This window comes from Lissotriton helveticus, chromosome 7 (assembly GCF_964261635.1).
Source record: "Lissotriton helveticus chromosome 7, aLisHel1.1, whole genome shotgun sequence".
Classification (NCBI taxonomy): Eukaryota; Metazoa; Chordata; class Amphibia; order Caudata; family Salamandridae; genus Lissotriton; species Lissotriton helveticus.
The window spans coordinates 780,920,056-780,945,415 of NC_136068.1; the positions used below are offsets into that span (position 1 = coordinate 780,920,056).

Consider the following 25,360-nt stretch of genomic DNA (forward strand, 5'->3'; position numbering starts at 1 on the left):
GACCTCTCGGTAAATAGCAAAAACTTAGAAAAATGCTTTTAAAAGCATTTTTCTAAGTTGCATGTTGCACACACACATGTCCTTTGGACATGTGTGTGCGCAACACCTGTTCCAATTTGCATTTAAGGGGTGCTACAGGGTGTCCTTTGGACACCCCTGGCACCCTTTAAATCGCTATCTTATTTGCGAGTAGCAAATTGCTACTCGCAAATAAGGAATACTCCCCATTCATTCCTATGGGCCTTTTGGCCCTTAGGAATGAATGGGGAGTTATTCCTTATTTGCGAGTAGCAATTTGCTACTCGCAAATAAGGAATGTGTAGGAATCGCTATTTATTTAGCAATTCCTACATGAATACCGTTTTGCGAGTCTCTAATAGCGATTCCTTATGAATCTCTATTAGAGACTCGCAAAACGGTACCTTAATGAATCAGGCTGTAAGTCACTTAGGCAAATGGATCAGCTGATGATAACTAGACCATGAATAAACAAGACCAGCTTGTCGTTTCAGAAATCTATTATTTAACTTTATTATTCAGGAAAGTGCATTCTCATTAGGAAATCTTTATTTATTAGCAAATTAAGCAGCATCAATTAAGGTAAATGAATTATTGAACGGACATCTTCAAAGCATATCAGCATGTATGAGTTAGAGCAAAATAACCGTTTTCCATTCCCTAAGTCTATTTCCCTGACTAAACTCTCTTCTCCTAAAGGTAAAGTCATTAAAGCCTGTTATCCTTACGTGCGCCAAAAGTCCAACAGCACGACACGCCCATCAGGAATCGGAAAGCGAGAAGCGCCCTCCTGTCAAAGGGGCCAAGCTTTATACCTTTCTGTCTAACTAATCTCACTAAAAAGTATATTTTTCCCTGCCATCCAGTGTCCTCATTGGCTGACTGATGTCAGCTCATATGGTGTCATCACCTTTCTCCAAGCCTAGATTGGGCTTTTCTTAGAGTCCATTGTCTCTTATTCACAAGTCATGCAGCTTCCTTAAAAATGAAACATTACACAAGTCACAGGCCGTGACTTCCTTAGCTTGGCAAACTTTGCCGTTTCCTGTCATTGAATCAGTCTCACCAAGAGCACGTAAAACAATTTTCATTTGAGCTTGCAAATATTTTTCAACGTGGTAAAAGTTTCCATGCAGGGCTCTTGCTCTCTCTGGACAGGACTTTGACAACGCCATCTTTTCAGTTTACTCTTTAGGCCTCACTCGAAAACTATTATTTAAACAAACACAAGACATCAATTAATTCGAGAATTGAGACCCATTCTGCTACCCACCCCCTTTGCAAATTATTAGCCCATTAATTTATGTTACCTAGCTAAGCACAAGCCACAGAATTCTCCACAAACTTTGCCACATAAAAGACGTAAGACATAACCTAAGCACACAAATAAGCACATGCCATTAATGAAAACAGCTGCATTTAATATTGACAAAGACAATAGACAAGATTAGTTTATTATTTTCAACGCACTTGCTTTTGCAACAAAGAGCACATAAGTTAGTCCCTCATGTTGTGTAAATGCATTTTAATCTAGGTTGGTTAATAATTCATCACAAATCAGTTAATACGGTTATATTATTATGGAAGTTTAACTTTGCGAGCCAGAACAAAATATCATTCTGAATCTCGCTCCATCACCAGTTTTATATTGTTTCCAGGGATGCTGAAAGTAAAATGCATAATTCTCTCCTCCATCTCCTTAACAATATTGAACCTTTCCTTCATGATAACCAAAACATTTTACATTCTCCTTCCAAGTACGTTAAAACAAGAGTGTTGCTTCTGTTGGTGTTTCTGATAGATGCCCATGACTGTCCGTTTATAATATGCTGATTGGTATAAATATCCAACAAATAAGAAAGAGCAATCAAAATATTGCTTTCACTATCAAATCAGGTTCTGTTCACCAGTTGTGGCATGGTCCTAGAGTTAGCCAAAGACCAATAAGTGTATACACCCAAAACTAAACCCACCTCATGAATGGAAACAGTGCAAATTAACCCTGCAGCACTGGACGTGAACAGGAAATAGTTTGAGTACATATTTGGATTTGGGCATGAAGGAAGCAGAGTTCAATTTCATTGGGGTCTTTCATCTGTTAGTGATCTATAGCTTCCACCAAAGTTCACCAGTTAATTGTGACATATCAATCTTGACCGACTTCTTCAAAATAATCTATTCCGTTAACTCTGAAAAAAGTAAATTTATTGAGAAATTAAGTAGCTTTAAGCTTCACATTGTGTCTTTGAAAGAAAGCAACCTCCGATTGTATATTTAGGTTGTTGGTGAACAAAGCTATTTCCTACTAAAAGAGCTGGACACATTTGCTACTTTTCCTTTCAGAAATGGTATGTTTTATTTATTTATTAACATTTTTATTTTTATGTCAATTTTACAATGAAGAACAATCAACATCCACTTCAAAGTAACATGTGACCCAGTCACGGTACAAGTAAATCAATACATAGCTTCTGATATGAAGTAGTCCCACCCACCTGTCCGTCCCACCCACATCCACCTTTTTATGCAATTCCACCTAATATCCCTGTCCATATGCATGTGCAGGACATCTTTTGACCATAACACAGAAGTGAACTTTAAGATATTGCTGGTCCCTCCTTCAACCCAAGTTTGTGATCCATTTGTCCCATATCCTGTCTAATATTTTGGGGCAGCCCCTGCTAGCATAAACCACCCTATCCTCCTCCATACACATATCCATGCTTGTGAGTCACTACAGCTTAGTTGGTACGCTAGACTCACCCCAGAGTTGGGTGATGCCCCTTTTAGCAAGCATGAATCCTAAGTGGAAAAATAAAAGTTGACCTCGTAGGAGATCCACATCGCATGGGATTCCCAGGAAGATAAACTACGATGTTGCAGGGACTGCCACATTCAGAGTGGCTTCCTGTTCCCCAACAATGGTGCTCCAATACCTGGAAATAACAGAACAGTCCCAAAGAATATGTATAAATGTGCCCCCACCCACCCTGCAGCACAGGCATTAAGGGTAAGGGGCCCTCCGCATCTGGTATATCTGGCTCCTATGATAAATCCTGTCGAGCGTTTTCAGCTGGATGAGCTACAATTTAGATAAAATAGATACTTATTTAGGCTGCATTAGGGCCGCTTCCCAGTCTACAGTCTCCATAGGTCCTAAGTCTCTTTCTCGGAGTCGGATGAGTGTGTCAGGTTTGTTATTAATGATAACGCTGTGTGTTTGGGATACCACTTTACTGTTAATTTCTTCTCCCAGTATCATAGCTACCATGGGGCTAATATCTGGGATCGAGTTCCAATCTAAGGACTTGATTACGAGTCTGGCAGTCTTGTGACCGCCAGACTCACCATGGCGCTGGAGTGGCGGCCCACTGTTTTGCCGATTGTGACTTTGTATGTCGTATCAGTGGTGGCATGCCTGCTGCGCCAGGGAACAGTCGTTCCCTGGAGGTGGTGCAGCAGCACCAACACTCAATATGCTGAGCAGTGACTGGCACTGTCCTGCTCAGTATATACTGAGTTGCCTGAACTGCCAGCCTTTTCATGGTGGAGCCCGCTATTAAAAGGCTGGTGGTGCACCATCCATGCAGTGCTGGAACTTTTTGGCCATTCCCATGGCAGTGCCTGTTTTCAAGGCACCAACATGGGAAAGGCCAAAGGACTGCCGACCGTATTACGAGTTGTGCTTTTACTACTCATAATAAGGCCGGCAGTCCATGCGCAGGGTTGGCGCTGCGGAGGAGGCGTTGAGCTGGTGCCGCTGTGGCAAACCTTTAATCAGGCCCTAGGTTCTCAACCTGCAGAGCATGGTGCAGTCACAGCAACGTATATTGTTTCTTGTGGTCATGTGGTATTTTCGTTGTAGGGCCTCAAGCGACTTCACTCCCCTCGTATCCACTATGTCACCTATCATGGAGATGCCTATGATATCCCATTGGCAAATTCCAAACAACTTTCCAACCTCCCGTAACACATCTCTCTCCAAGAACAGCATTTGTTTGGTCACCTCCCCACCATTCTAGGTGTGTAGTTGGCTTGTCCCCGGTCCACCTTCTCCGACTTGTGCTATATACATAATGTACGTAAGTGTGTTTTCCAACACTACTCTCTCCAGTCCCATTGCTGGGTCAAGTTTCGGGGCAACCCCCATTCATTATTATTCTGTAAATGCGTTGCTCACTAGTATGCTCTAATATCCGGTAATGCAATACACAGTTTTTTACTGACCAGTGTAACGATTAAGAGCTATTTGGGGCATGCCCCCTTCCTAGAGTAGTTCTGCCTATTCTATAAAAGTCGGACTCGGCGGATGCTAAATGGTGTATTTTGTATGACATGCAATAGGGTAGGCAGCAGTGACGTAACTAGACCTTTTGACGCCCGTGGTTGTAGGCATTTGCCGCCCGCCGCAGCTAAGAGTGGGTGAAGGGTATGGCGGCAACGGTCTCTGCATTTGCCACCCTGCAATGGCCGCACCCCCAAAACTCGTGCCAGTCTCCTTTGCTATGCCACTGTTAGGCAGTGTAATCATTTTAATATTGCAGCTCTACCCATCAAGGATAGCGTTGGCCGTCTCCATCGTTCGGTGTCTGCCTGGTAATCCGGAATGACCCTGTCTAGATTTTTCCCTAGGAACTCCATCTTGTCCAGGGTTACCTCGATTCAAAGGTTTCTGGACTCCACCTTCTCCACATGGAGGCCACAGTTACCCGGTATATCCAATTGGCCCAGGGAAAGCAGGATTAATTTCCCCCAGTTTATACTATATCCAAAATATTTATTTAAAGGATTAGAATAATAAGAGAGATGGCGGGACAGCCATCTCTGGGTCCGCATCTGGCAAATTATCATCTGCTATCATCCGCATATAGCAATTTTTAGGTCGACCTAGGCAGCGCATGCGCTGCTCTGCGAGGCATACTGTAATGTAGACTGTTAGGTTTTTTTCTTGTTCGTGCCCTTCATACAAGCCTATTTTTTGATTGGCTAGCATGCTTAATTAGTCCAGTCTTTTCATGTTTCAGACCCACCCAGCAGACTGCCCCTGCTACATGTGGTCTTACATTTTCTTTTTCTTTACATTCCTTCTTGCACTATTTTATTGTTGGGCTGACTAAGGCTTGTGTATCAGCACTGCGCCTGCTTCAGGGATGTCGCTCTTGAATTTTCCACGGTATATTGTTCTTATTATCAACACGACTGGCCCGCACAGTCGTGTTTTCGTTATATTGCCATCCTCTCCCTGTTGAGTGATTTCCCGTTCATGTCGGAGTCCCTGCACCACCTCCCGCACGTCATGCTATTTCAGAGCTTCTTTTTTGTTGAACCTTTGACCCTTGCCCAAGGAAGTCCTTTGGAAGATTGTTGGCAATCGTAGCAGAAATTATTTACAATTTCAAAACATCACTGTCATGTCAAGCATGCAGATCTCCACTTAGCTCCCCCCTCCTCCTTTACTGAAGAACATAGAGCTGATGCCTGTTTACTGTGTGCAAAGTGGCGGCGCTGCTCACTTAATCACTATGCATTCAAGGCATCTGGTCTCCTCCAAGTCAAATTCATAGCTTAATTGGTTCTTTTCCCAAAAATCGCTTTTGTGTTTTACAAACTGGATGCTTGCACTGTAGGCGATCTGTTGTATTTAGTTTGTTCAGTCCGACTCCTCCTTTGCTTACGATTGGCTTTAGTGTGTGACCTTTGAAAATGCGAGTGTGCTAATGGCTGATTAGTGTTTTATGCCTCACCTTTCCATAGCAGTGAACTCCCATCGAGTATTGACTCTGGTACGAGCTGGGACGCGCATTCTGTGCGCTCCCTGTTTCAGTGCTTTTATGTGGCTACAACATTAAGGAACTCAAGCATATCCATCACATTAATATACATCAGTAGTGGCGGGAAGCACACCTTGTATTCCATGTTTTACTGTGCTCCAAATTCACTCTATTCAGTCCTTTCAAACCTTTATTGGCGTGCTCGCTTGCTCCGCGCTCCGCCCAATTGCGCTGCAACGTAGAATGAACACGAAGGAAACCACATCTGGTCCCAGTCAAGCTGCACAGCCATAACTGCCAAAAATTAATCCAATTAATCAAATTTCTATTTAACTTTTCTTTTATATTCACAATTTCTCCGTAACTTTTCTCTTTTCACTTTTTCTATGTTCATCAATTCATTTTAATCATTCTTTTTTTTGACGATCAATTTTATTGAAAATTTTAAAAACAAACTAGTTCATTGGTAGCAAATAACAGTACGGCATTAAGAACCCCCCCTTCCCACCTTGGCGACAACACAAACAATAAGAACCTCCTGAGTTGGTATAAGAGCTTCCATAATTCGAACATGCACAGTAGGGCTAGGGCCCTCATGGAGGCAATAAGCCGAACCACTTACCCCACACCCTGCTAAACATTTCCGGGCAACCCCGGTCTTCAAAAAGGGACTCTTCCTGCACCCCACACCAGTCCACACCCCTCCTCCATTTCCGCAGCGACGGGGATGCGGTTTCGGACCAAGCTGCTGCTACGTCCCGCTTCGCCACCACCAGGGCCGTCCCCAGGAAGCGCTTATCAGCCCTAGATCCATCCAAGCCAGCAAATATCCCCAGCAGCAGGTGCCTGAGGTCACAGGGAACCTCCCACCCCAAAGCATCCGTAAGCTCACGCACCACCCTGCACCGGAACGGCTCCAAGGCCGGGCAGAGCCACACCCCATGGTAGAAGTCTGAGGCAGTCGGGGCAGAATCACAGCGCGCACAAGCAGGGGAAGATCTCAAACCAGCTCGGAAGAGGCGTGTTGGGGTAAGGTAGGCTGTATGGAGATAGTAAAGTTGGACCAGGCGTAGCTTGGACGATGTAGTCAAGGTTTTGGGGGCCATAAGGGCGCCTCGCCAGTCTGCATTGTCCAAGGGACCCACCCATTCCACCCAACGCTCCCAAAGCCGGGCCAGGGACGTGGAGCGATTGTTTACCAGGGCGCGGTACATACGGGACACCCCTCCCCTCCCCTCCCCTCCCCAGGCCCCCCTTCATTACCTGCGCCTCGAGAGGGCTGAATTCTGGGAGGGTGTGGGGTATCGGGAGATGTGTGTGTAGCGCTTGGCGGATTTGCAGGTATTTGTAGAACTGGGAGTGGGATAGGGCATGTCTAGTCTGTAAGTCCGAGAAGGAGCGCATGTGGTCTCCCACCCATATATCCCCCAGGAGCGAAATCCCCACCAGGTCCCAGCGGCGGAAACCTCCCAAGGACGAGACCTCCCTCAACCAGGCTCCATGCCAGAGCGGCGTCTGCCGAGTCAGCGTCCGGTCCCATCTCACAAGTCTCAGGGCAGCACGCCAAGCCATGAGCACCGTCTTAGTGATTGGGGGCAAGGTTTGTGGCACCAGGGAGCCGTAAAGGAATCCCTGTAGCTGCGAAATGTCCAGGGTGGTGAGTTCCACCCGATAAGCTGGGTCGGACCAGCCGCCCGCGAACCAGTCGTGAATCACGATGAGCCTCTTGGCCAAATAATAATATTTGATATTTGATATTTATGGTTTTTTGTAAAGCGCTACTATCGCTCCGGGAGGAGCATCTTGGCGCTGCGCCCACAGCAGATCAACTTGGCTAGCATGGATCAGATGGCTGCGAGAACTGAGGAGTCAGATTGAGAGTAGATCCACGTCTTCAGGGCTTTCCTGAAAAGGCTTTCTGAGGGGGCATGCCTAAGATGAGGGGGAAGGCGATTCCATGCCCTAACAGCAAGGAATGAAAAGGTCTTTCCACCTTTTGTTTTTAATTTGATACGAGGTTAAAGGTGGAGATTGGTGACCCCCATGCCCCCGTCGAAGGGGGGAACCCAGCAATGAGACAGAGAGAGGCGCGAACGCCCACCTCCCCACAGGAATCGGGTGAGGGAGCTGTCTAATTCCCGAAACCAGCCACTGGAAAGGTGGACCGTGGTGTTCTGCAGGATGTAAAGGAAGCAGGAAAGGACCATCATTTTAAAAAGAGCGCTCCTGCCCAACGGATTAAGAGGCAGGGACTGCCAGTTCCTGAGGTCAGCCTTCATCCAAACAACCAGGGGGGTGATATTGAGGGCCCATTCCAGCTCTGGGAGGAGGGTCACCCACACAACCAGGTATTTGAAGGATTGCCTCCGGAGAGGGATCGACGCCTGCAGTCAAAGCACTCCCGAGAGGGGTGCAGGGGGACCAGGGTTGACTACGCCGAGTTAAGGCGAAGCCCCAAGACCTGCTCAAAGGCCGCAAGGGCCTCTAGAGCTCTAGAACATCGTCCGCATATAGAGCGATTTTGTCCACCTGGCTCCGATCCCAGGCCCAGCCCTGAATGAGGGAGTTCTGTTGGATTAACGCAGCCAGGGACTCCATCACCAGAGCAAATAAGAGCGGCGAAAGAGGGCAACCCTGACCGGTGCCTCTTCGGATCGGGAATGGATCCGACAGCTCTCCGTTAATGAGGACACGGGCTCTAGGGCTGTGGTAAAGAACCCTGATCAGGCGGCAGAAGGGAAGGCCGAACCCCATCCTCTCCAGGACATCATCCAGGTACCCCCAGTCCACCGTGTCAAAGGCTTTTTCAAAATCTACGAGAAGCAACGCCAAGTATGGGGACAGGCGGTGACAGTGGGCTAGCGACAGATGGAGGCGGTGGATACAATGGCAGGTGCCCCTGGCAGGCATAAAGCCACACTGGTCGGGATGGACCAGGTCCTGCAGCAAAGGCCGGAGGCGTTGGGCTATCGCGGTGGCGTAGATTTTAATATCAGTGTAATCAGCGATATCGACGGTAGTCGGACCATTCCAGGGAGGGCGGCTGTGTTTTGGGGATGACCACAATGGTAGCCGCATCAGATTCGTACGGAAAGGACCCCTCCTCAACCTCCTGGCGTAAAAGGTCCGTCAAGTGGGGAACCAGGCCGTCCCGGAAAATGGCGTAATACTCTTGGGGGAACCCGTCGGGACCGGGCGTCTTGCCGGAATGCAGCAGGGAGATGGCCCCGTGTATTTCCTCCTGGGTGAGGGGGCCATCCAGAGCCTCGGCGAGAGGCAGGGCAGTTGGGTCCAGGAGTTCTCCATCAGTCCCGCTAAGGAGGAACCCGGGGGGGCGCGTGGGGTATAGGGTCGCATAGTAGTGTGCAAAGGTTTGAGCGATGGCTGACGATGCCACCTGATGGGTCCCCGCAATTGACCGGATCTCCGGGATAATACAGTTGGCTCTGGGGTAGGACACCAGGTTATGAAGGAGTTTACCATTTTTATCCCCCCAGCCATAGATACGTGCCACTGAGGAGCGCCAGAGCATTTTGGCCGATTCCAAGGAGATCCGCCGAATCTCATCCCGGACTACCGCCAAGTGCCTGGAGGCGTCGCCAGTATCACCATTCAGCTGGGCTCTCTCTAGTTGTGCAGCCTGGGATTCCAATTGGACCAGTCGGGCAACCTGGTCCGCACGCATGGCGTGGACCAGTCCTCTGGCCACCCCTCGGACTACCGTCTTACCGGCCTCCCAGAGCATTCCCTGTGCGGGGACCGAACCCGTGTTGGAATCTTGCAGGAACCAAGCGTTCAGCCGCCAAACCGTCCGAGGGCCCACAGTGGGGGAGCCGATGCGGAGAGATAGGGGGGAATGGTCGGAGATTCCCCTAGGGAGGATCACCGCCCCCAGACAAGATCTATACGGGAGTGGGTGTGATGGGCCGCCGTGTGTGTGTACTGTTTCAATCGAGGGTGCCACACCCTCCAAACGTCGCAGAGACCTAGAGGCGAGGTCCATCGCATTAGTGCCTTCGCGGAGACCAACCGCTGCGCCGACAAAGCACCCGTCACATCATGGGAGGGCTGCAGGACAGCGTTAAAGTCTCCCCCGATGACCGTGAGGCCCTGGGGGAGGGAGGAAATCACCTGCGTCAGGCGCTGAAGAGTGGGCGCCAATAGCGCTGGGGGAATATAGGTGCACAGCAGGTTCACGGGGTTTCCTTCAATCAGTCCCGACAGGGTCACATACGTCCCCTGCGCATCGGTGTCGACAGTAACCAGGGTAAAGGGAAGCCCCCGTCTAAGGAGAATGGCCAACCCCCCCCGGGAACCCCGGGTGAAGCCGGAGTGCCAGACTCGGTCGAACCCGTAACGGGCCAAGAAATGACAGTAGGTACCCAGCAGGTGCGTCACTCATTCTTATGATGAGATTCCTCATTGTTCATCAAAAACACAGGAGAAATAAATGTTTACATATGTCAAGTTTTTATTAAAATCTCCCAATGCATTTCGGGATAATCCCTTCCTCAGGGGTATCTAAAATACAAACAAATTCATAGACCACCATCAGCCTGGTTATACTGCTTCAGTAGCAATGATTAAACTTGAAACATCTTTTAACCACTCAATTGCAAAGATCAAGAAACATTACAAGATTTTGACTGTTAAAAAACTATCGTTCTCATAAACCATAACCCATTTTAGATGCCCCTACCGTCCAAGCCATGCTATATCTCAAAATCCAACAAGCTCATCACCCTGAAGTACTCGTCACCTCATGATCACCCATAAAACCATTTTTCAATCACTCACACAGCGGTCATATCAGCGCGCTTACCGCGACATATGTTCATCTGTATTTAAATGAAAGGGCATCACTCAATTCCAACTGATTTTTACCGCACTTTTCAACATCTATCGAATTTCCTGTATTCTACAGACAGCGTCAGTTTAAAAATTGTTGAACTGTCACCTTTGCTCCCCCAGACAAACACAACAACAGCATCAGGCTATCGCAACAGTCCGTTCCCACATTGCATCAATACTAATGCAGCATGCTTTTCTGTTATGTAGCTATACTTTAAAGAACAAATATTACCCTTTGCAATCCCAAAATATCGGCAATTTAAACCATAAAGTAAATTCCAAATTGTAGTACTGTTTATATGATTGTTATTTATAAAACATATATTTTTTTGTGGCCATAGTAAGCTAAATAAAACATATGTAATAATAAATACCAGTATTTATTGTATCAACCTTTAAAGGATAACAGTTTTTTTTCAAACTGTTGATATTTGAATGGTTAATTTTATCTATTTTATAAGGACAAAAGGCTTAGTTACCATGACTGGATTTGAACCTGTGACCATAAGGTCGAGCACAGGCCCATATATTTGCAGCATTACTCCACTAAGCCACAAATGTGTGCAGTTACATGTTTTGTAAAAACATTATTATATGCTGTATTAGATTTTTATAGTTCCATATTTGTGAATATTTTAAACAAAATACACAGCGCCTAAGTTTCATATTTTTATTATATAACCTATAACCAGTTTATATTTTTATTTACTAATATGATTTGCTTTTTGCCTTTCTTTTTACTAGTGCCTCTTTAGTTTGGGTTTTCACTCTACACCAGCAAACAAAACACGCTACTTCCCACGCTGCAATCTCATGAATGCGCAATGCCTCCCTTTCATACAAACACCTTTGCAATAAGGAGCAAATATGGCCTTTACACAATGCAAAAATGCTGCCCAGGTATATCGCCAACACACTAGTCACTTTCTCCCATGGCACCCACACTTCAAGCATACTGCCATGCTGCCCGTTCAACTCCATCGAATCTAGGCGTTAATTGAAAACCTAATACACAAACTTTTTAATAAGAGGGTCAAAGGGATACAATATGTTGAGACCAAGTAGTATTCTGTCCCCAACCTTGATACGTAACTACACAAAGAAACTACTGGTCTATCAAAGGGGAGGCAGTGTGAGGCAAAAACACAGAAAAATCTGAGTCGTGACCACAACCTGTTCAAATATTAGAAAGGAATCCCATCAGCCCACCCAGTGGCGGAGCCTCATCATCTGGGATTAGTTGTAGGTTGTACAACCAGAGCAGCTGGCCCAAAGCAATGGAGCAATGGGAGGCTGCACTAGGCTGTCACACCAGTGATGGATGAAGCCACAACTTGTTTATGGTTAGTGGTGCTGAAAAAGTTTTGCAGTGCTTCAAAACATAATAAAGGTGTAACTAAAATTGACTACTATGATACCTAAAAATACTTTAATATACGCTATCATAGTGTCAAACTTAAAAACACTGTGTTGACAGTTTGAAAGAATAACTTTCAAGATGTTTTCTAACGGTCTACATGTTTCAGCCGTTCGGTTGAATTTAAACCTGTTGGCTTTCTTCAGGACCAAGGTAGGTATACACTACTGCAAATATGACAAACAAACTGTGCTAAATCAAAGTAAACAACTCAAAAATGGTTGGTGTGATACATCCTACCATATTCTGTGAAATCGTTATGTTGAGCGAGTCTCACAGGAGTCCTAAATCCATTCCTAAAAGAAGTTGGAAATAATACAGAATAGTGAGAAACAGAAACAACAGAATCTCTGGTCTCTGCCAAACAAAGCCTACAAATTAAAACAAAAGTTCTTTCAAGAACAACAGTTTACAATTAATCATAATGGTAAAAATTAATGAACTCACCCATCATTAAGTGGGAGCACTCCTCACCTCTCCTGGCAACTGCTCAGGGAATGAGGCCCCGCTCTATATGTGGGTAAAAAATATATGTAGACAGAGTGAATATCTCTGTCTTGCTTTTTCTCATCTTATAATCAAAACCTTGTCATTCAATAATAGTAAAAGACCACAGCCTGATCGAGAGGCCCCTCTAGATGATTGTGGTTATAACTCTTAAAAAGAGCTTAAAGGTCTGGAGTAGGAAAAGACGCCATCCAGAACATTATCCGACAAAATTAGACCGGTATTAACAGAGAAAGGGCCATTAAAAGACAGTTCAAAAAGACCCTGCTAAAGACATTATGGACTTCATAGCTCGTCCATTTAGTTTTACTTCAAGCCCCTTATGAGTCAAATTATTGTTAGCATGTCACGAGAATCTTAGTATCCAAATATATAGACCCTATTCTTTTCTATCTTACTGCCCTCGTAGGGGCCAAATGACTGAAAGTACTTCTACGCCCCTGTGTATAGATCATAGTGTCGACATAGGGCAGAAAGTTATTTATCAATTACTAGAAGAAATCATTACCAATCACTCAAACCCGCTTACAAGGAAGACAGTCAAAGTGCATATTAGACAAGAAATACAAAACAAAAACTGCGCTCCCACAGAGACCCTTCTCTCACCTGTCCGTCGGTACCTCTGGTTTTGCCTAAGCCGAAGGGGAGGTAACCGACCGGGCAGGGAGGGCCTCTTTAAGTAGTAACAGGTAGAGATTACCTGATTGGTGAGTTGGTATGATGGAATAAGATCCGGTCGAGTGATCTCTGAACCAGAAATGCAAAGGACGCCAAACCCGCATTACCGGAGTCCGCCTCACGCCCACACTTCCTGAGTCACCAAGCGCATGAGCAGCAGTATGACGTTACCGCAAAGGAGTATGGGAGGGTTAGGTCTCTTAGTCTCTGAATTAATTGACTACAAAAACGGAATATTGTGTCAATTCCGCAGAAAATTATTGGTATCGCGCTCACGATGATGTTGTGTAAATTCTGCAGAAAATTATTGGTATCGCGCTCATGATGATGTTGTTTATAGAAATTCCATTAAAATGTGTGGATACAGCCACCTTCCTTCCCCAAATGTGCGGATGCAGCCACCTTCCTTCCACAATCATAATTAGAAATCTTGTTCAAAATCCTCGCAGCAACTAATATTCGCAAACATGTTATCTTTGTGAGTGATAAGTTGGGCAAATGAATACAGCACACCTAATGTATTCTGGGAGCTGTGTTAGAAGTAATATACGTCATTGTTAATCAACCAGACTACCCAGAAACGCGTGAAAGGACCTTGCATACGAAGTTACTACAATACTAGATGGTTTAGCAAGGTCTATTGATATTAAACAATCAAAAAAGTCTGGTAGTACAGTAAATCTGCCTGGAGGCCAATAGAAGTGTATTACATGTCAGGCCCACGTCTACGCTAGTAATAGCAGTAAGAGTCAGTGCATATACTTGCGACGGCAGACCAAGATAGTATAAGTAGTCTGCTTTCGCATCATATCTTACAACACCATTTGTTTGGCAGACGTCTAAGTATACAGACTCAGACCGGGAACGTTGAACTCACATGCGGAGCCAAGATATAGTAGGCAGAGGGGACCAATAATATACACATTATTGATGTTGAATGTCCTCGGTGACGTTTATACCCACGAGACATAACTCTCATGTAGTGTTGTATGCTACAATGCGAAGTTCGTGGATCGATCAAATCAAATAGTGATCCACGGAATATCGTCGTTTAGCCCTTGGCTGTCACATTTAAGCTTAAAACTCAATTTCTGTTCTTTCACAAAAAGATATTTAGTCACATCACTGACATGTGGCGGGTTGAACGACTGTTCCAAAAGAACCCATTTCATATCTTCTGCCTTATGTTTAGCACTTAGAAAGTGGTTGGTTAAGTGTGTAGCTTGTCTATTGCACCTGATTGTGCTTTTGTGCTTGTTGATTCTCAATTTAACTTTACGAGTCGTCATGCCTATGTATTTCAATGAACATGGGCACGTGATCGTATAAATAACTCTTTCAGTGTTACAGTTGGTGTGTTTTTTGAGAATCCATGGTCTACCCGTACCAATGTCCACACTTAAGGTTTTCTGTGTCTGGGGACATGCCGTGCATGTGCCGCACGGATAATGACCATGGATAGCAGGCAGATCCCACAAGGTGCTAACTGGCTCCTATACTTGATTTCTTGGTCTAGTATGGACTAAACTGTCACGTAGACTTATATCCCTCTTTTGAATGAAAAGAGTGGTGTCGGAATGGTCTCACTGGTCACATTCAAAATTTTCCAATGTTTCCGTACCACTTTCTGTACTTGGTTGGATAAAGTACTAATTGAAAACCCCAAGGCTGCACATTCAAAGCCCATCCTGTTTATACCACACACACTAGCACCTTTAACCACCCACCCAGCCCACCTATGCTAAGAACAAGCCCAACGAACTCGGTTGCTTTTGTTTCTTTTATGGGTACATTTATTTTTTACACTATAATACAGCCATTGGGCTGAAGAGGCCTGGTCTTAATGCTTAGAGGAACTGTTAATCCCCGCAGTATATAAAGAGTTAAATTTTATGATTTCTCGCAGAAATACAAAATCCTGCTGTGTATATACTCACTTAACAAGTAAAAAGGGGTTTAAGGGCTACTCCATTCTAATTCTGTCACTGTTTGCTTCGTTCACCAATTACTTTGATCCTCCCGGCATGGAGGGGGTGGGGAGACCCAGAGAACACAACTGCAAGTGACCGTGGATGAAAAGGCAATGATTTCCGCTTTTGGGCAAAGATGGAATGGCCTATAAATCAATGAATAAATGGGAATGAAAGTACAGTATCTTTAACCTGCACATCTGTTGTAACTTTGAAAAGCTTGCATTGTGAGAAAAGTCCCACTGTGATACTACAAAGATTGGAAAATTATGTGACACAGGACTTTGAAAAGAGGTGACTGTTCAGACACTGACCAAAGGCCTGACAGGAAAATAGGTAGAACTATTCATAATTGGCAGAGAGGAATGCAGGTTTTCTTAAGACTGACATTGTTTCAGTGGGATAAGAGGTGTCATAATATCTTATTTGTTCCCGGGCGGAGCTGATCTTCACTTGATTTCTAGCATAATAATCTGTCCTGATAGCGGCTTTATCTTCCTACCGTCTGCTTACTTTTACCACCAATTGTAAACTTTACTTTTTTAAAGTTGTAATGTCCCTTTATACAAATGTAAGTATTTTGTTTCCAGTAAGTAATGGTCTCAGAGTCCTTGAAATATTCCTTGGAAATCATTCTTTTTTTCAAATTAACACTAGTGCAAAGTAATTGCCTTTTTTCCAGTTTGTTAGTTTTGTTTTAAAGAAATGTGTCACTTTTGTTCCTTAAAATCCAATTTTTATTTGTAATACTATATTGCTCTTATAATGCGTTTGCTGAGAATATGGAGCTTTTCAGTGTGCCCCATTCTCTAGAGAAGGATGCCACGGACCTATTTGGATGCTGAGGTTCCAGGGATGTCTTAGAATGCTCCTTTTGACCTTTCCCCATTTATTAGGTCGAGCCTGGGCAGCGCATTTGCTGCTCTGCGAGGCATGCTGTATTGCAGTATGGACTTGAATCCCCACCCACTCTCTGCCCATGTTTGTCATTGACTTGTGTCATTGTCCTTTTTAAATGCTGGCTTTTGATTCGTTAATAGGTTTGTTAGTCCCTCCTTAGTAACGCCTTGTTTTCATTGGTAACCTCCCATGAGGACTTGCCCTTTTACTTCAGTTGTTACATGGTTTTTGTTATTTAGTCTGTAAGCACTATGTTATTTAATGAGTTTCTCCTATTACAGGCCAGACATGCATTTTTGCAACATTCAGCGTGCCATACACACTTTCACTTTCCAAGCAGCCCGGGACAATGGCGTCCTCTTCTTTCAAATGAAATGGGTTTCGCATTTACAAGAGTTTGAGCTTTTGGCATTGTAAATGGCAGTGCCTTTTATTTATGTGTTAATTATCAAAACAGATAAATAAAAGGAATTGTCATTTATAATGCCAATAGGTTAAACTCACGCAAATGTAAGACCTATTGCATTGCAAATGCTTGTTTTAAACGTGTGTTCAAATTTACGCTACAGCACTGTTACTATATACACCACAAGCTACGTTATGACTCATTAATTCCTGTATTGCAAATGTGTACTAAATCATACCTTCATTTCATGGCTGGTTTGTAAGTGAGGGTCAGAGTCCCACAGGAGGGTTAGACAATGACACATACTTTTCAGTGAATGTGGCTCATAAGGGAAATCGAGAGGGTCACATTCACAAAACACATGGCATTGTACATACACATTGGCATTGAATATACATTCTTTTTGATATCGTAAGCAGAGGCCACTATACCAGATGAGCTCTTTTTCCAATAACCACTTCATTCTGGTCGATATGCATGTTGGCTATTGTAAATTGATAAAGACACTTCAAAGAAAAATGTCATGAAAGGTCTCATTCATACAAGCCAATTCCTGTGTAATCCAAAGCCCACTCTGTATTATTTCTGTCCTGACATATGTGCCAAACATGAGATGCATTGAAATGATGTACTCCTAACCATTCTTGTTTTGATTTTTTTTTTAAATGTAAAAGTTCTGCCTAATGTTAGCTGCAGTATGTTTATTATCAATGCTGTTTTTTTCAATAGACACCCACATCAAAGATGGAGATGTATGAAGACCTTGGGCCAGTGGGAGAAGGAAGCTATGGGGTTGTAATAAAGTGCAAGCACAAGGGAAATGGACAGATTGTAGCAGTTAAGAAATTCTACGAGAAGCCAGAAAAAACTGTCAACAAAATTGCTTTGCGAGAAATCAATTTTCTTAAGGTTTGACATATTTTATTTTACAAATAAGCCTTTGCTACTTGGAAATGGAAGTATTGCTTACCACAAATGTACACATAGACAAATTCCTACAGATATATGTAACCAATCTGCCATCCTATATTAGAGATAGCAAACATGTACTTCATATTTTGAATGACCTAACCTGGGATCAGGACATGAAATTTGTTACAATGGATGTGAGTTCGTTGTATACAAATATTCTACATGAACATGGAATAAAGGCCTTAATATACTACCTATTTTGACGTCCGGTTGAATTACTAGAACATTCTGAGTTGCTTATTGAACTGTCACTACTCATTCTTAAAAACAATGCTTTCCTTTTTAACAGCGACTGGTACCTTCAGATCTGTGTTACTGCGATTTGTTCCAGATTTGCTCCGTCTTTTGCCTGTCTCTTTATGGGATGGTGTGAGGCGGGGCACATCTGGGGCCCATCTGGAGCAAAATGGCAGGAACACATTTTATATTATGGTCGTTATATTGATGATTGTTTGCTAATTTGGACGGGTACTGATGAGGACTTGTCAGACTTTTTTGACCATATGAACAATAATCAGAGCAAAATGACATTTACAATAACATCAGACCCAAACAGTATTGTTTTTCCTGACTTAGAATTATTTCACTGTAAGGGAAGAATACAAAGCAGTATGTATAGGAAAACAACAGTGTGCAATGCTTTATTGCACGCAAACAGTGCCCACCCGAGAAGTAAGATTAGTGCTATCCCCTATGGGGAGATGCTGAGGGCCCACAGAAACTGTAGTAGAGATGAGGACTTTGTGACTAATGTAAGAGACATTGAAAAGAGATTCCACACCAGGGGATATTTTGGTGAGATAATAAGAAAAGCTAAAGAGAGAACTTTAAAACTGAAACGTCCAGACACTTTGAAACCTGCCTCCAAAGCAAGAAAGAGTAGGAATAATAAAGTCAGTTTGATGACCAATTACCATCCCTTGTCGCACAATTTGTTTATGATACTCAAACAGAATTGGCCTCTCCTAATGGCGGATAAAGCTCTGGTAGGACACATCTCTAAATCCCCCAGTATAACATACAGAAGGGGTAAAACGATTCAAAGCCTGATGAGCCCAAGTTATCCAACACAACTCACGGCAAAAACAATGTGGCTTAGAGAATTAAATATTGGATTTCATGTACGTGGCAACTGTAGTATGTGTAGACTGGCAAAGAAAGGAGTCAAGAAATTTGGGTATAATGGTTCACGTACTTTTCAGATCCGTCAACACATAGACTGCTTGACCAAATATGTAGTCTATGTGATTGAATGCAAATGTAAAAATATTTATGTAGGCAGTACCATCCGCCCTTTAAAAGAAAGAATGGCTGAGCATTTTCGTGCTCTAAAAAATCTAGGCACTAGATACCTGATAGGATGCCATGTGGAGGGACCTGCCCAGAGCAAAAGAAGTAACTAGGATTTCAATTTCATGGTTTTGAAGTTGTATATAGTGATCCTAAAGGTGGGGATAGAGAGCATAAATTAAGACAATGTGAAGCCCGATGGATCCTTAGGCTTTGAGCAGTAGAGTGCGGAATCAATATAGATCAGGAACTGCACTATTTTTTGTAATAAAATATATGCGCCCAAATACTCTCTATATAATGGATTAATCATTTTTTGCTTATTTTCAGATGTAAATGTTTGCATATGAATCTGTAATTATATTATGTACTTTTTATGAATTGATGGACCTACTCATTGACACTGATGCTTTTTAACTGTACGATTGGTAATTTAGTGAATTTCAATCGATAACCTTAACATATATTTGAATTACCTTCGTGTCTCACGTTCCAAACTGATTGATATCATGTGAAGAACGGAAGATTATTGTTGTACACATTGGTGTAATTTGGTATTTCTATTTCTTTTCTCCTCTTACTGTATTTTTCCCCTTTCAAACTAAGAACTATCCAGTCTCTAATACTAGTTGCTATTGGGCTTTCTAGACCCGAATAGAATATGGAGTACATATATGGTCAATGAGACTTTTATTCTGTATAGTGATGCTGCTATTCCCAAACAAATTTATTTTGAGATGTAAATCATAGTGATGAATTTATATTTATTTTGTATGGCTGTGCATTGGCTGGATTCTATATAGGTAGTGATAGTTACCATACTTTTTTGGTAAACTACAAGAATGTAATTATAAATTTCATAAATATCGATGCTTGATTATATAATGGTTCTGGATTATTTGGCTGCATTGTTTGTTTGTTTTGTCCTTAATGCAAATTATGTGCTCTCACATTTAAGTCTATATGTGGAATAGAGATAGTTACAGACAGTGTTTTACTATATATTTTTTACGCTATATATTGTATAGTAGGCGCATTTTACAACTCGAAAATGGTGCCTTTTGTGGGAATGAGATAGTTTCCCATTGTATAGAATTGGTGGTTATTGCATAAAGGGGTTTTTACTTATCGTCTTTAACCACTTGGATGCTAAGGTACATCCACCTCTTCCCATTGACTTTCCATTGAAATCAATGGAAACTCCATGACGAGTTACCCTTGTCATTAACACTGAAGGGGTTAAAGACTGTATATTCGGTGCATCTCACCATTCCAAAATGGCGCCCATTAGCGACTGCGGACCTGTAAGAGAGTCCGTTTTCACTCTTTGAACCGGAAACCAGGTATTGGTGCCGGCAATTTCAACCCGCGAATTGCATATCTCCGGTTCACTCACATATTGAATACCGAAGATGACGACGGGAGTACTCTCCTAGGTAAGGCTGCCTGTGTGACTGAGAGAGTTTGCGGGTTGATAACTTTAAACAGGTTTGTTATTTAATTTTGCACTCGGCGAACCCTTATCTGATGTCTTTCTTATTAATCGCAAATGTATTTAAAAATATGCCTTCAGTTAGCGTACTGGGCGTGCTATTTTGTCGTGTTAATAAATAGTGGAAGAATGAACCAACAACTCTGCCACGGTTCTTTTTACTTCAGCTGTATGTCTTGTGCACTTATTGAGAGTGTATTCTGTAATAAATATAACAAGCAGAACATGTTTGTTATTTAATTTTGTGCTCGGCGAACTTTTATCTCCTGCCTTTTTTAAAAATCGCGAATGTATTTACAAATATGCCTCCCGTTAGCGTACTGGGCACGCTATTTCTTCGTGTTAATAGATAGTGGATGAATGAACCAGCAACCCTGCCAAGTTCTTTTTATTTCAGATTTATGTCTTGTGCACTTATTTGAGAGCTAGATGTTTGTATCCTGTAATGAATATAACAAGCTGTGCAATCACATTGATTTTAGCCCGGTTTGGGATATTAAAATTTGAGAGTAACATTTACTCTAAATATACAGTATTAAGTATGACGTATGACCTAGAAACATGCGTAATATTTGATCCGCTACCTTTATGGAATCTGACCGATAATCGTATTTTTTCATAGTGATTTTTTTATGGTGATTTTTTCATAGTGATTAAATATGATCATTTTACTTTCAGAAATGAATTTATTTCCCTTTGGATTGGATCTGACTTATAGTCCTTATTGAGGTAACTTGACCTATGATCTGAGTGAGCTTGTCCAAAGCCGAATAGGCCTTGGTAGTCTTAAATTCCTATAGTTTCCCTGCATCTTAATCTTATTGCAAAATATATTGAGATTAAGTGAGATTAATATCTCATTTGTGCATGAATTTAATCATTATAGTCTAAGTACGAGTTTGTGTATTGGATTAGAAATTATGGCTATATTCTCTTTTTTTAGATATCTACCTAATATTGGAATAGATGACTGATTGATACGTGACTTATACAAGGAAAATCAACTATACTTAGGTATACAGAATATAATCATTGATTGATTTGGAGGGCTGGTTAAAATCAAGAGACCTCTTATTATGAGGAACCACTGAAAACTGCTCTTGAGAATATAGTAAGAGTGAATAATAGTTCTAACTGAAGATCTTTTGAATATTTTCTGTTTTTTCATTTCCCATTAGTTTTCATGCTGTATGGGACCACAGACAGGTTATACCTGGAATGTGGTGAACTCTTATCATGAAGATTAATTGTGGTGAGTGATTGAATTATTTGTTATTTTTAGACGTACTTAGACTGGCTTCCGAACTATTTGATTGGTGCCCGTTTTGGTGTGCGAAATCGGGCCCATCATTTGCTCTTTAGAATCAAATTAATTTGTAGTACAATGGGTGTACCCTAAACATTATGGTAGCCTGTATTGTTTGTATTGTTGCTTTTACTTAGAATTTTCTCTTCTTCTTTTCTCTGCGACGTACTGAAGAGTCACAATATATATATATTCTTTTCACTGGGTGAATTTTTGGTGATTTTTTAACTTTTTCTTATTCTCTAGCTTCTTTCACTTCAGACATTGGTGATGGTGAAGAAAAGTTACTCATGTATGACTTATTAGATTTTATTGTTAAGTACATATTGTTTGTTTTTGTTTATTTTTGTAGCCCTGATGAAGTCATCGGGTGATTGTTCCCCTAGACGAAACACGTGTTGGCTTTCTGGCTACATTATTTATGATTTCAATCAACTTATCGACAAGAATCCTCACTCTTTGAAATCTCTGCAATTGTGAAGAAAAAAGAAAGAAAAATAAAAGAATTCACCGTTTGAACTTTTGAAAATCAGATATATTCTTGGATTATCTTTTTTCTTTGACTTGATATATTCTAAAATATTTTGTTTGTGTTGTGCTCGGGAACAACAATTTGTTTATTGCTTATTCACTGTGGTTTACACAGAGGATTATTTGGAACGTGGGGGGCCGTTGCTTCTTGTTCCCTGGAGCAATTTGTTATGGGATCTGTTACTAATGTATTGGCTTTGCGCAAGGTATAACCTAGCCACGCTTCGCAGTTCATACACAAAGACAAGGCAACGATATACATTTACAATACATGTAATAAGACATAGATATCATGCTTGCTGTCAGGACCCTCAGACCGGCTCATGTTCTTTGCACAGTGAAAATAGCCAAAACAGGCCAAGAGACGCATGGAGCCTTTACTTGGTCCGATTTGATAAGGGTCAGGAGAACCAAGATGGCCGCCAAAATGCCCACGTCCTGGAATGGGGTGGCGGTCTAGACACAACAGAAGTGAAGGCTGGTGACGCGCGAGCTCCCCGCTAACTGCGCACTTCACCACAGTTCTAAGCCCGTGAAGACGTCCGTTACCGAAGCCCTAGAATTCGATAGTGCATTTCTAGTAATACCAAGTGTTTTTGAATCCCGCTTCTGTTTTCCCAAAAACGAGGTGAGGTGTTCGTGAAGACTCGGCGCGTAATTCAAGCGCGAGTCTAATTTCAGCAGTTTTGACTAGCCCCGTCTTTAGGAATCGAGGTCGTGAGTCTCGTCAGCCGAGGAGAAGGAAAAAACAACGTTGACAGCTGAGGACTCGAGTTATAAAATTCGTCGTCTGGAAAGAGAGAGAGTCAATGCCAGAGGAGAAAAGCAGTAAACCTTCAGACAGAGCTAAGTTGTAGAGAATGTTCAAATAAAGACAGTGACTAGATATTTTTAAAAGAAAACTTACCTGACTTAGAGTGTTTGGAGACTTCCTAGTAAAAAGAGAAACAAGAATATTAGAGAAGTGTTAATAGATGATTGATTACATGCTGAAGGACAATATTCACAAGCATTGTATATATTTGTATATAAAAATCTACTCACCTGAAAAGTCTAGAATTACCCTTTCCTTAGGAAACCTGTAAAAAGACAAGGAACAATTCAGGGGAAGCGGTCGCAGATATTCAGCCAGAATTAAAAAGATGAAAAAGTGAGATAACAGAACCCATTTAAGGAACCACTCTTCTAATTAGTGAAGTAAGTGCACTTACTAATTAGGTAATAGCATAAGGTGCAGGTAACAGAGAAACAGAGTACTAAATTGTCATTTATTCTAAAAACAGTTACAACTAAGCAGAGGAGGAAGACAGTAAAAGCCACTAGAGCAGAAGAGAAGCAAGAGTCCAGCATAGCCAGGGTGGGTGAGATATTAATACTTGTTAGTAGTACAGGAACAAAAAGAGATAGAGCTGGTAGTTTAATAATGTGTTAATTTACAGGTTCCAGAGAATAAAAGAGAACGTTTGGCGAGTAGCTGACGGAAGGAACCAATTCTGGACCAGTCTCTTCTTTGTTTGTTATTTTATCCAATTCCCCCGTCCCTTAAGGTTATGACGGGAAGGTTCTGTTAAAAGACCTCCGGGCATTGTTAAAAGGGATTAGGGACCTAGCATCTCTGTTCCCATGCAAGAACCGGTAAGCCAACTTAATTTTAGCTTTGAGTTCTGACACTTGCATACCAAATTGTCTTTGTAATGCTATTGTTTTGGATTATTTTTATTTGATTTTCTTTATGCAATTGGGGCAGATATGCACCTTGCACAGTGTATACAGATGTGCTCCCCTGCCCTGAGTACATAATTGTGAACATCTAATATTGTTTTGTTTTTTTTGGCCCTGGACTGATGCTGATATACTGTGTGAACAGAGACCTAGGCCTGTCCCTTAACATGATTGAGGTAGTGCACCTGTCTTGGGTCCTGAAGGAATGGACCAAGTATGCCCTCATTGACAGAAATTCAACTACTGACCCTCTCATGAGTTTCGTACATAAAGCAGTGGTGGCAGGTTACCGTATTTTGTGAATCCTTAGCTGTAGCCAGACCTTTTTATCTGTTATTGGAGTGGAGACCTATATATTGGACCACTGGTGTAAAGGTCAGCTTCTATGCACTTACCCATATCGTAACATGTATTTTGTGCTTGTTTATTTATGTAGCCTGCATGGTACAAGAATGTTTGTGAGTGTATCAAATCAGACCCCATGGAGGAGATGTGGACTTAAAACTCTGTCAAAAAGAAGCGTTTCTTATATTGCATTTCAATACTGCCTCCTATGGGCTTAATGAAATCTCAGAAAGCCAGCATTTGTTACCTATACAACTTGAGCCATAGAGTAGTTCTTTATACGTTGTATATGCACAATTAACTCTGAAGAAGTCCATACTAGAAGTAGAATTAGTTCTGAACTACATCCCCCAGACTGCTTGGAGCTACTTCATCCAGAACCAGAAACCATAAGGCAGCCCTGCCAGTTCTTGTGGATATAGAAGTTGTGCGCGTCCTATCATCGACCGAACTAAGGAGAAGTTGATGGAATAACGCCCGATTTCGCATTGTTGATTTCATCTACAGTCCCTACAGTCGCTCTCCCTGGTGAGGGAAACCGGGGCTGCGAGCGACAGAGGAATTGTAAAAACGGAATAGGCGAGCTGTGTTCCTAACATCTGCGCGTTTGTAGCGTCTTGTAAAAATTTTAAAAATTGTCTCATTTTATCTTTGGGGGTTTTAGCTAAAGGGGAATTGATTTTACCAGGCACTCTGACACCTCTCCCACATTTTACTTACTTATTCTTCTGCTTTAGCCCAGCGGTGGGCGCCATCTTGAGTGTGGCAGGTGGGGACAGTGCTCAAGTCGGGCCGTCCTTCCCGCCCTTCTGGTGTACTTAACAGAGCCCTCTGCAGCGCTCGGTGCCCTACAGTCGCTCTCCCTGGTGAGGGAAACTGGGGCTGCGAGCGACAGAGGAATTGTAAAAACGGAATAGGCGAGCTGTGTTCCTAAAATCTGCGCGTTTGTAGCGTCTTGTAAAAATTGTAAAAATTGTCTCATTTTATCTTTGGGGGTTTTAGCTAAAGGGGAATTGATTTTACCAGGCACTCTGACACCTCTCCCACATTTTACTTACTTATTCTTCTGCTTTAGCCCAGCGGTGGGCGCCATCTTGAGTGTGGCAGGTGGGGACAGTGCTCAAGTCGGGCCGTCCTTCCCGCCCTTCTGGTGTACTTAACAGAGCCCTCTGCAGCGCTCGGTG

The 25,360-nt window shown here is 42.7% G+C and overlaps 1 protein-coding gene across 5 annotated transcripts in view; it reads left to right on the forward strand.

Moving 5' to 3' along the window:
- LOC144769184 (uncharacterized) overlaps positions 1-25,360 on the forward strand; it is a 4,448,662-nt gene that overhangs the window by 36,615 nt on the left and 4,386,687 nt on the right. For all 5 annotated transcript variants that reach the window (XR_013598674.1, XR_013598675.1, XM_078653198.1 and 2 more), the window contains exon 2: positions 17,248-17,427. Coding sequence is in view for 3 of the 5 variants with exons in the window: in XM_078653198.1 (XP_078509324.1) it covers positions 17,263-17,427 (165 nt within the window). In the remaining 2 variants the exon portion in view is untranslated. The remainder of the gene's footprint in view (positions 1-17,247; positions 17,428-25,360) is intronic.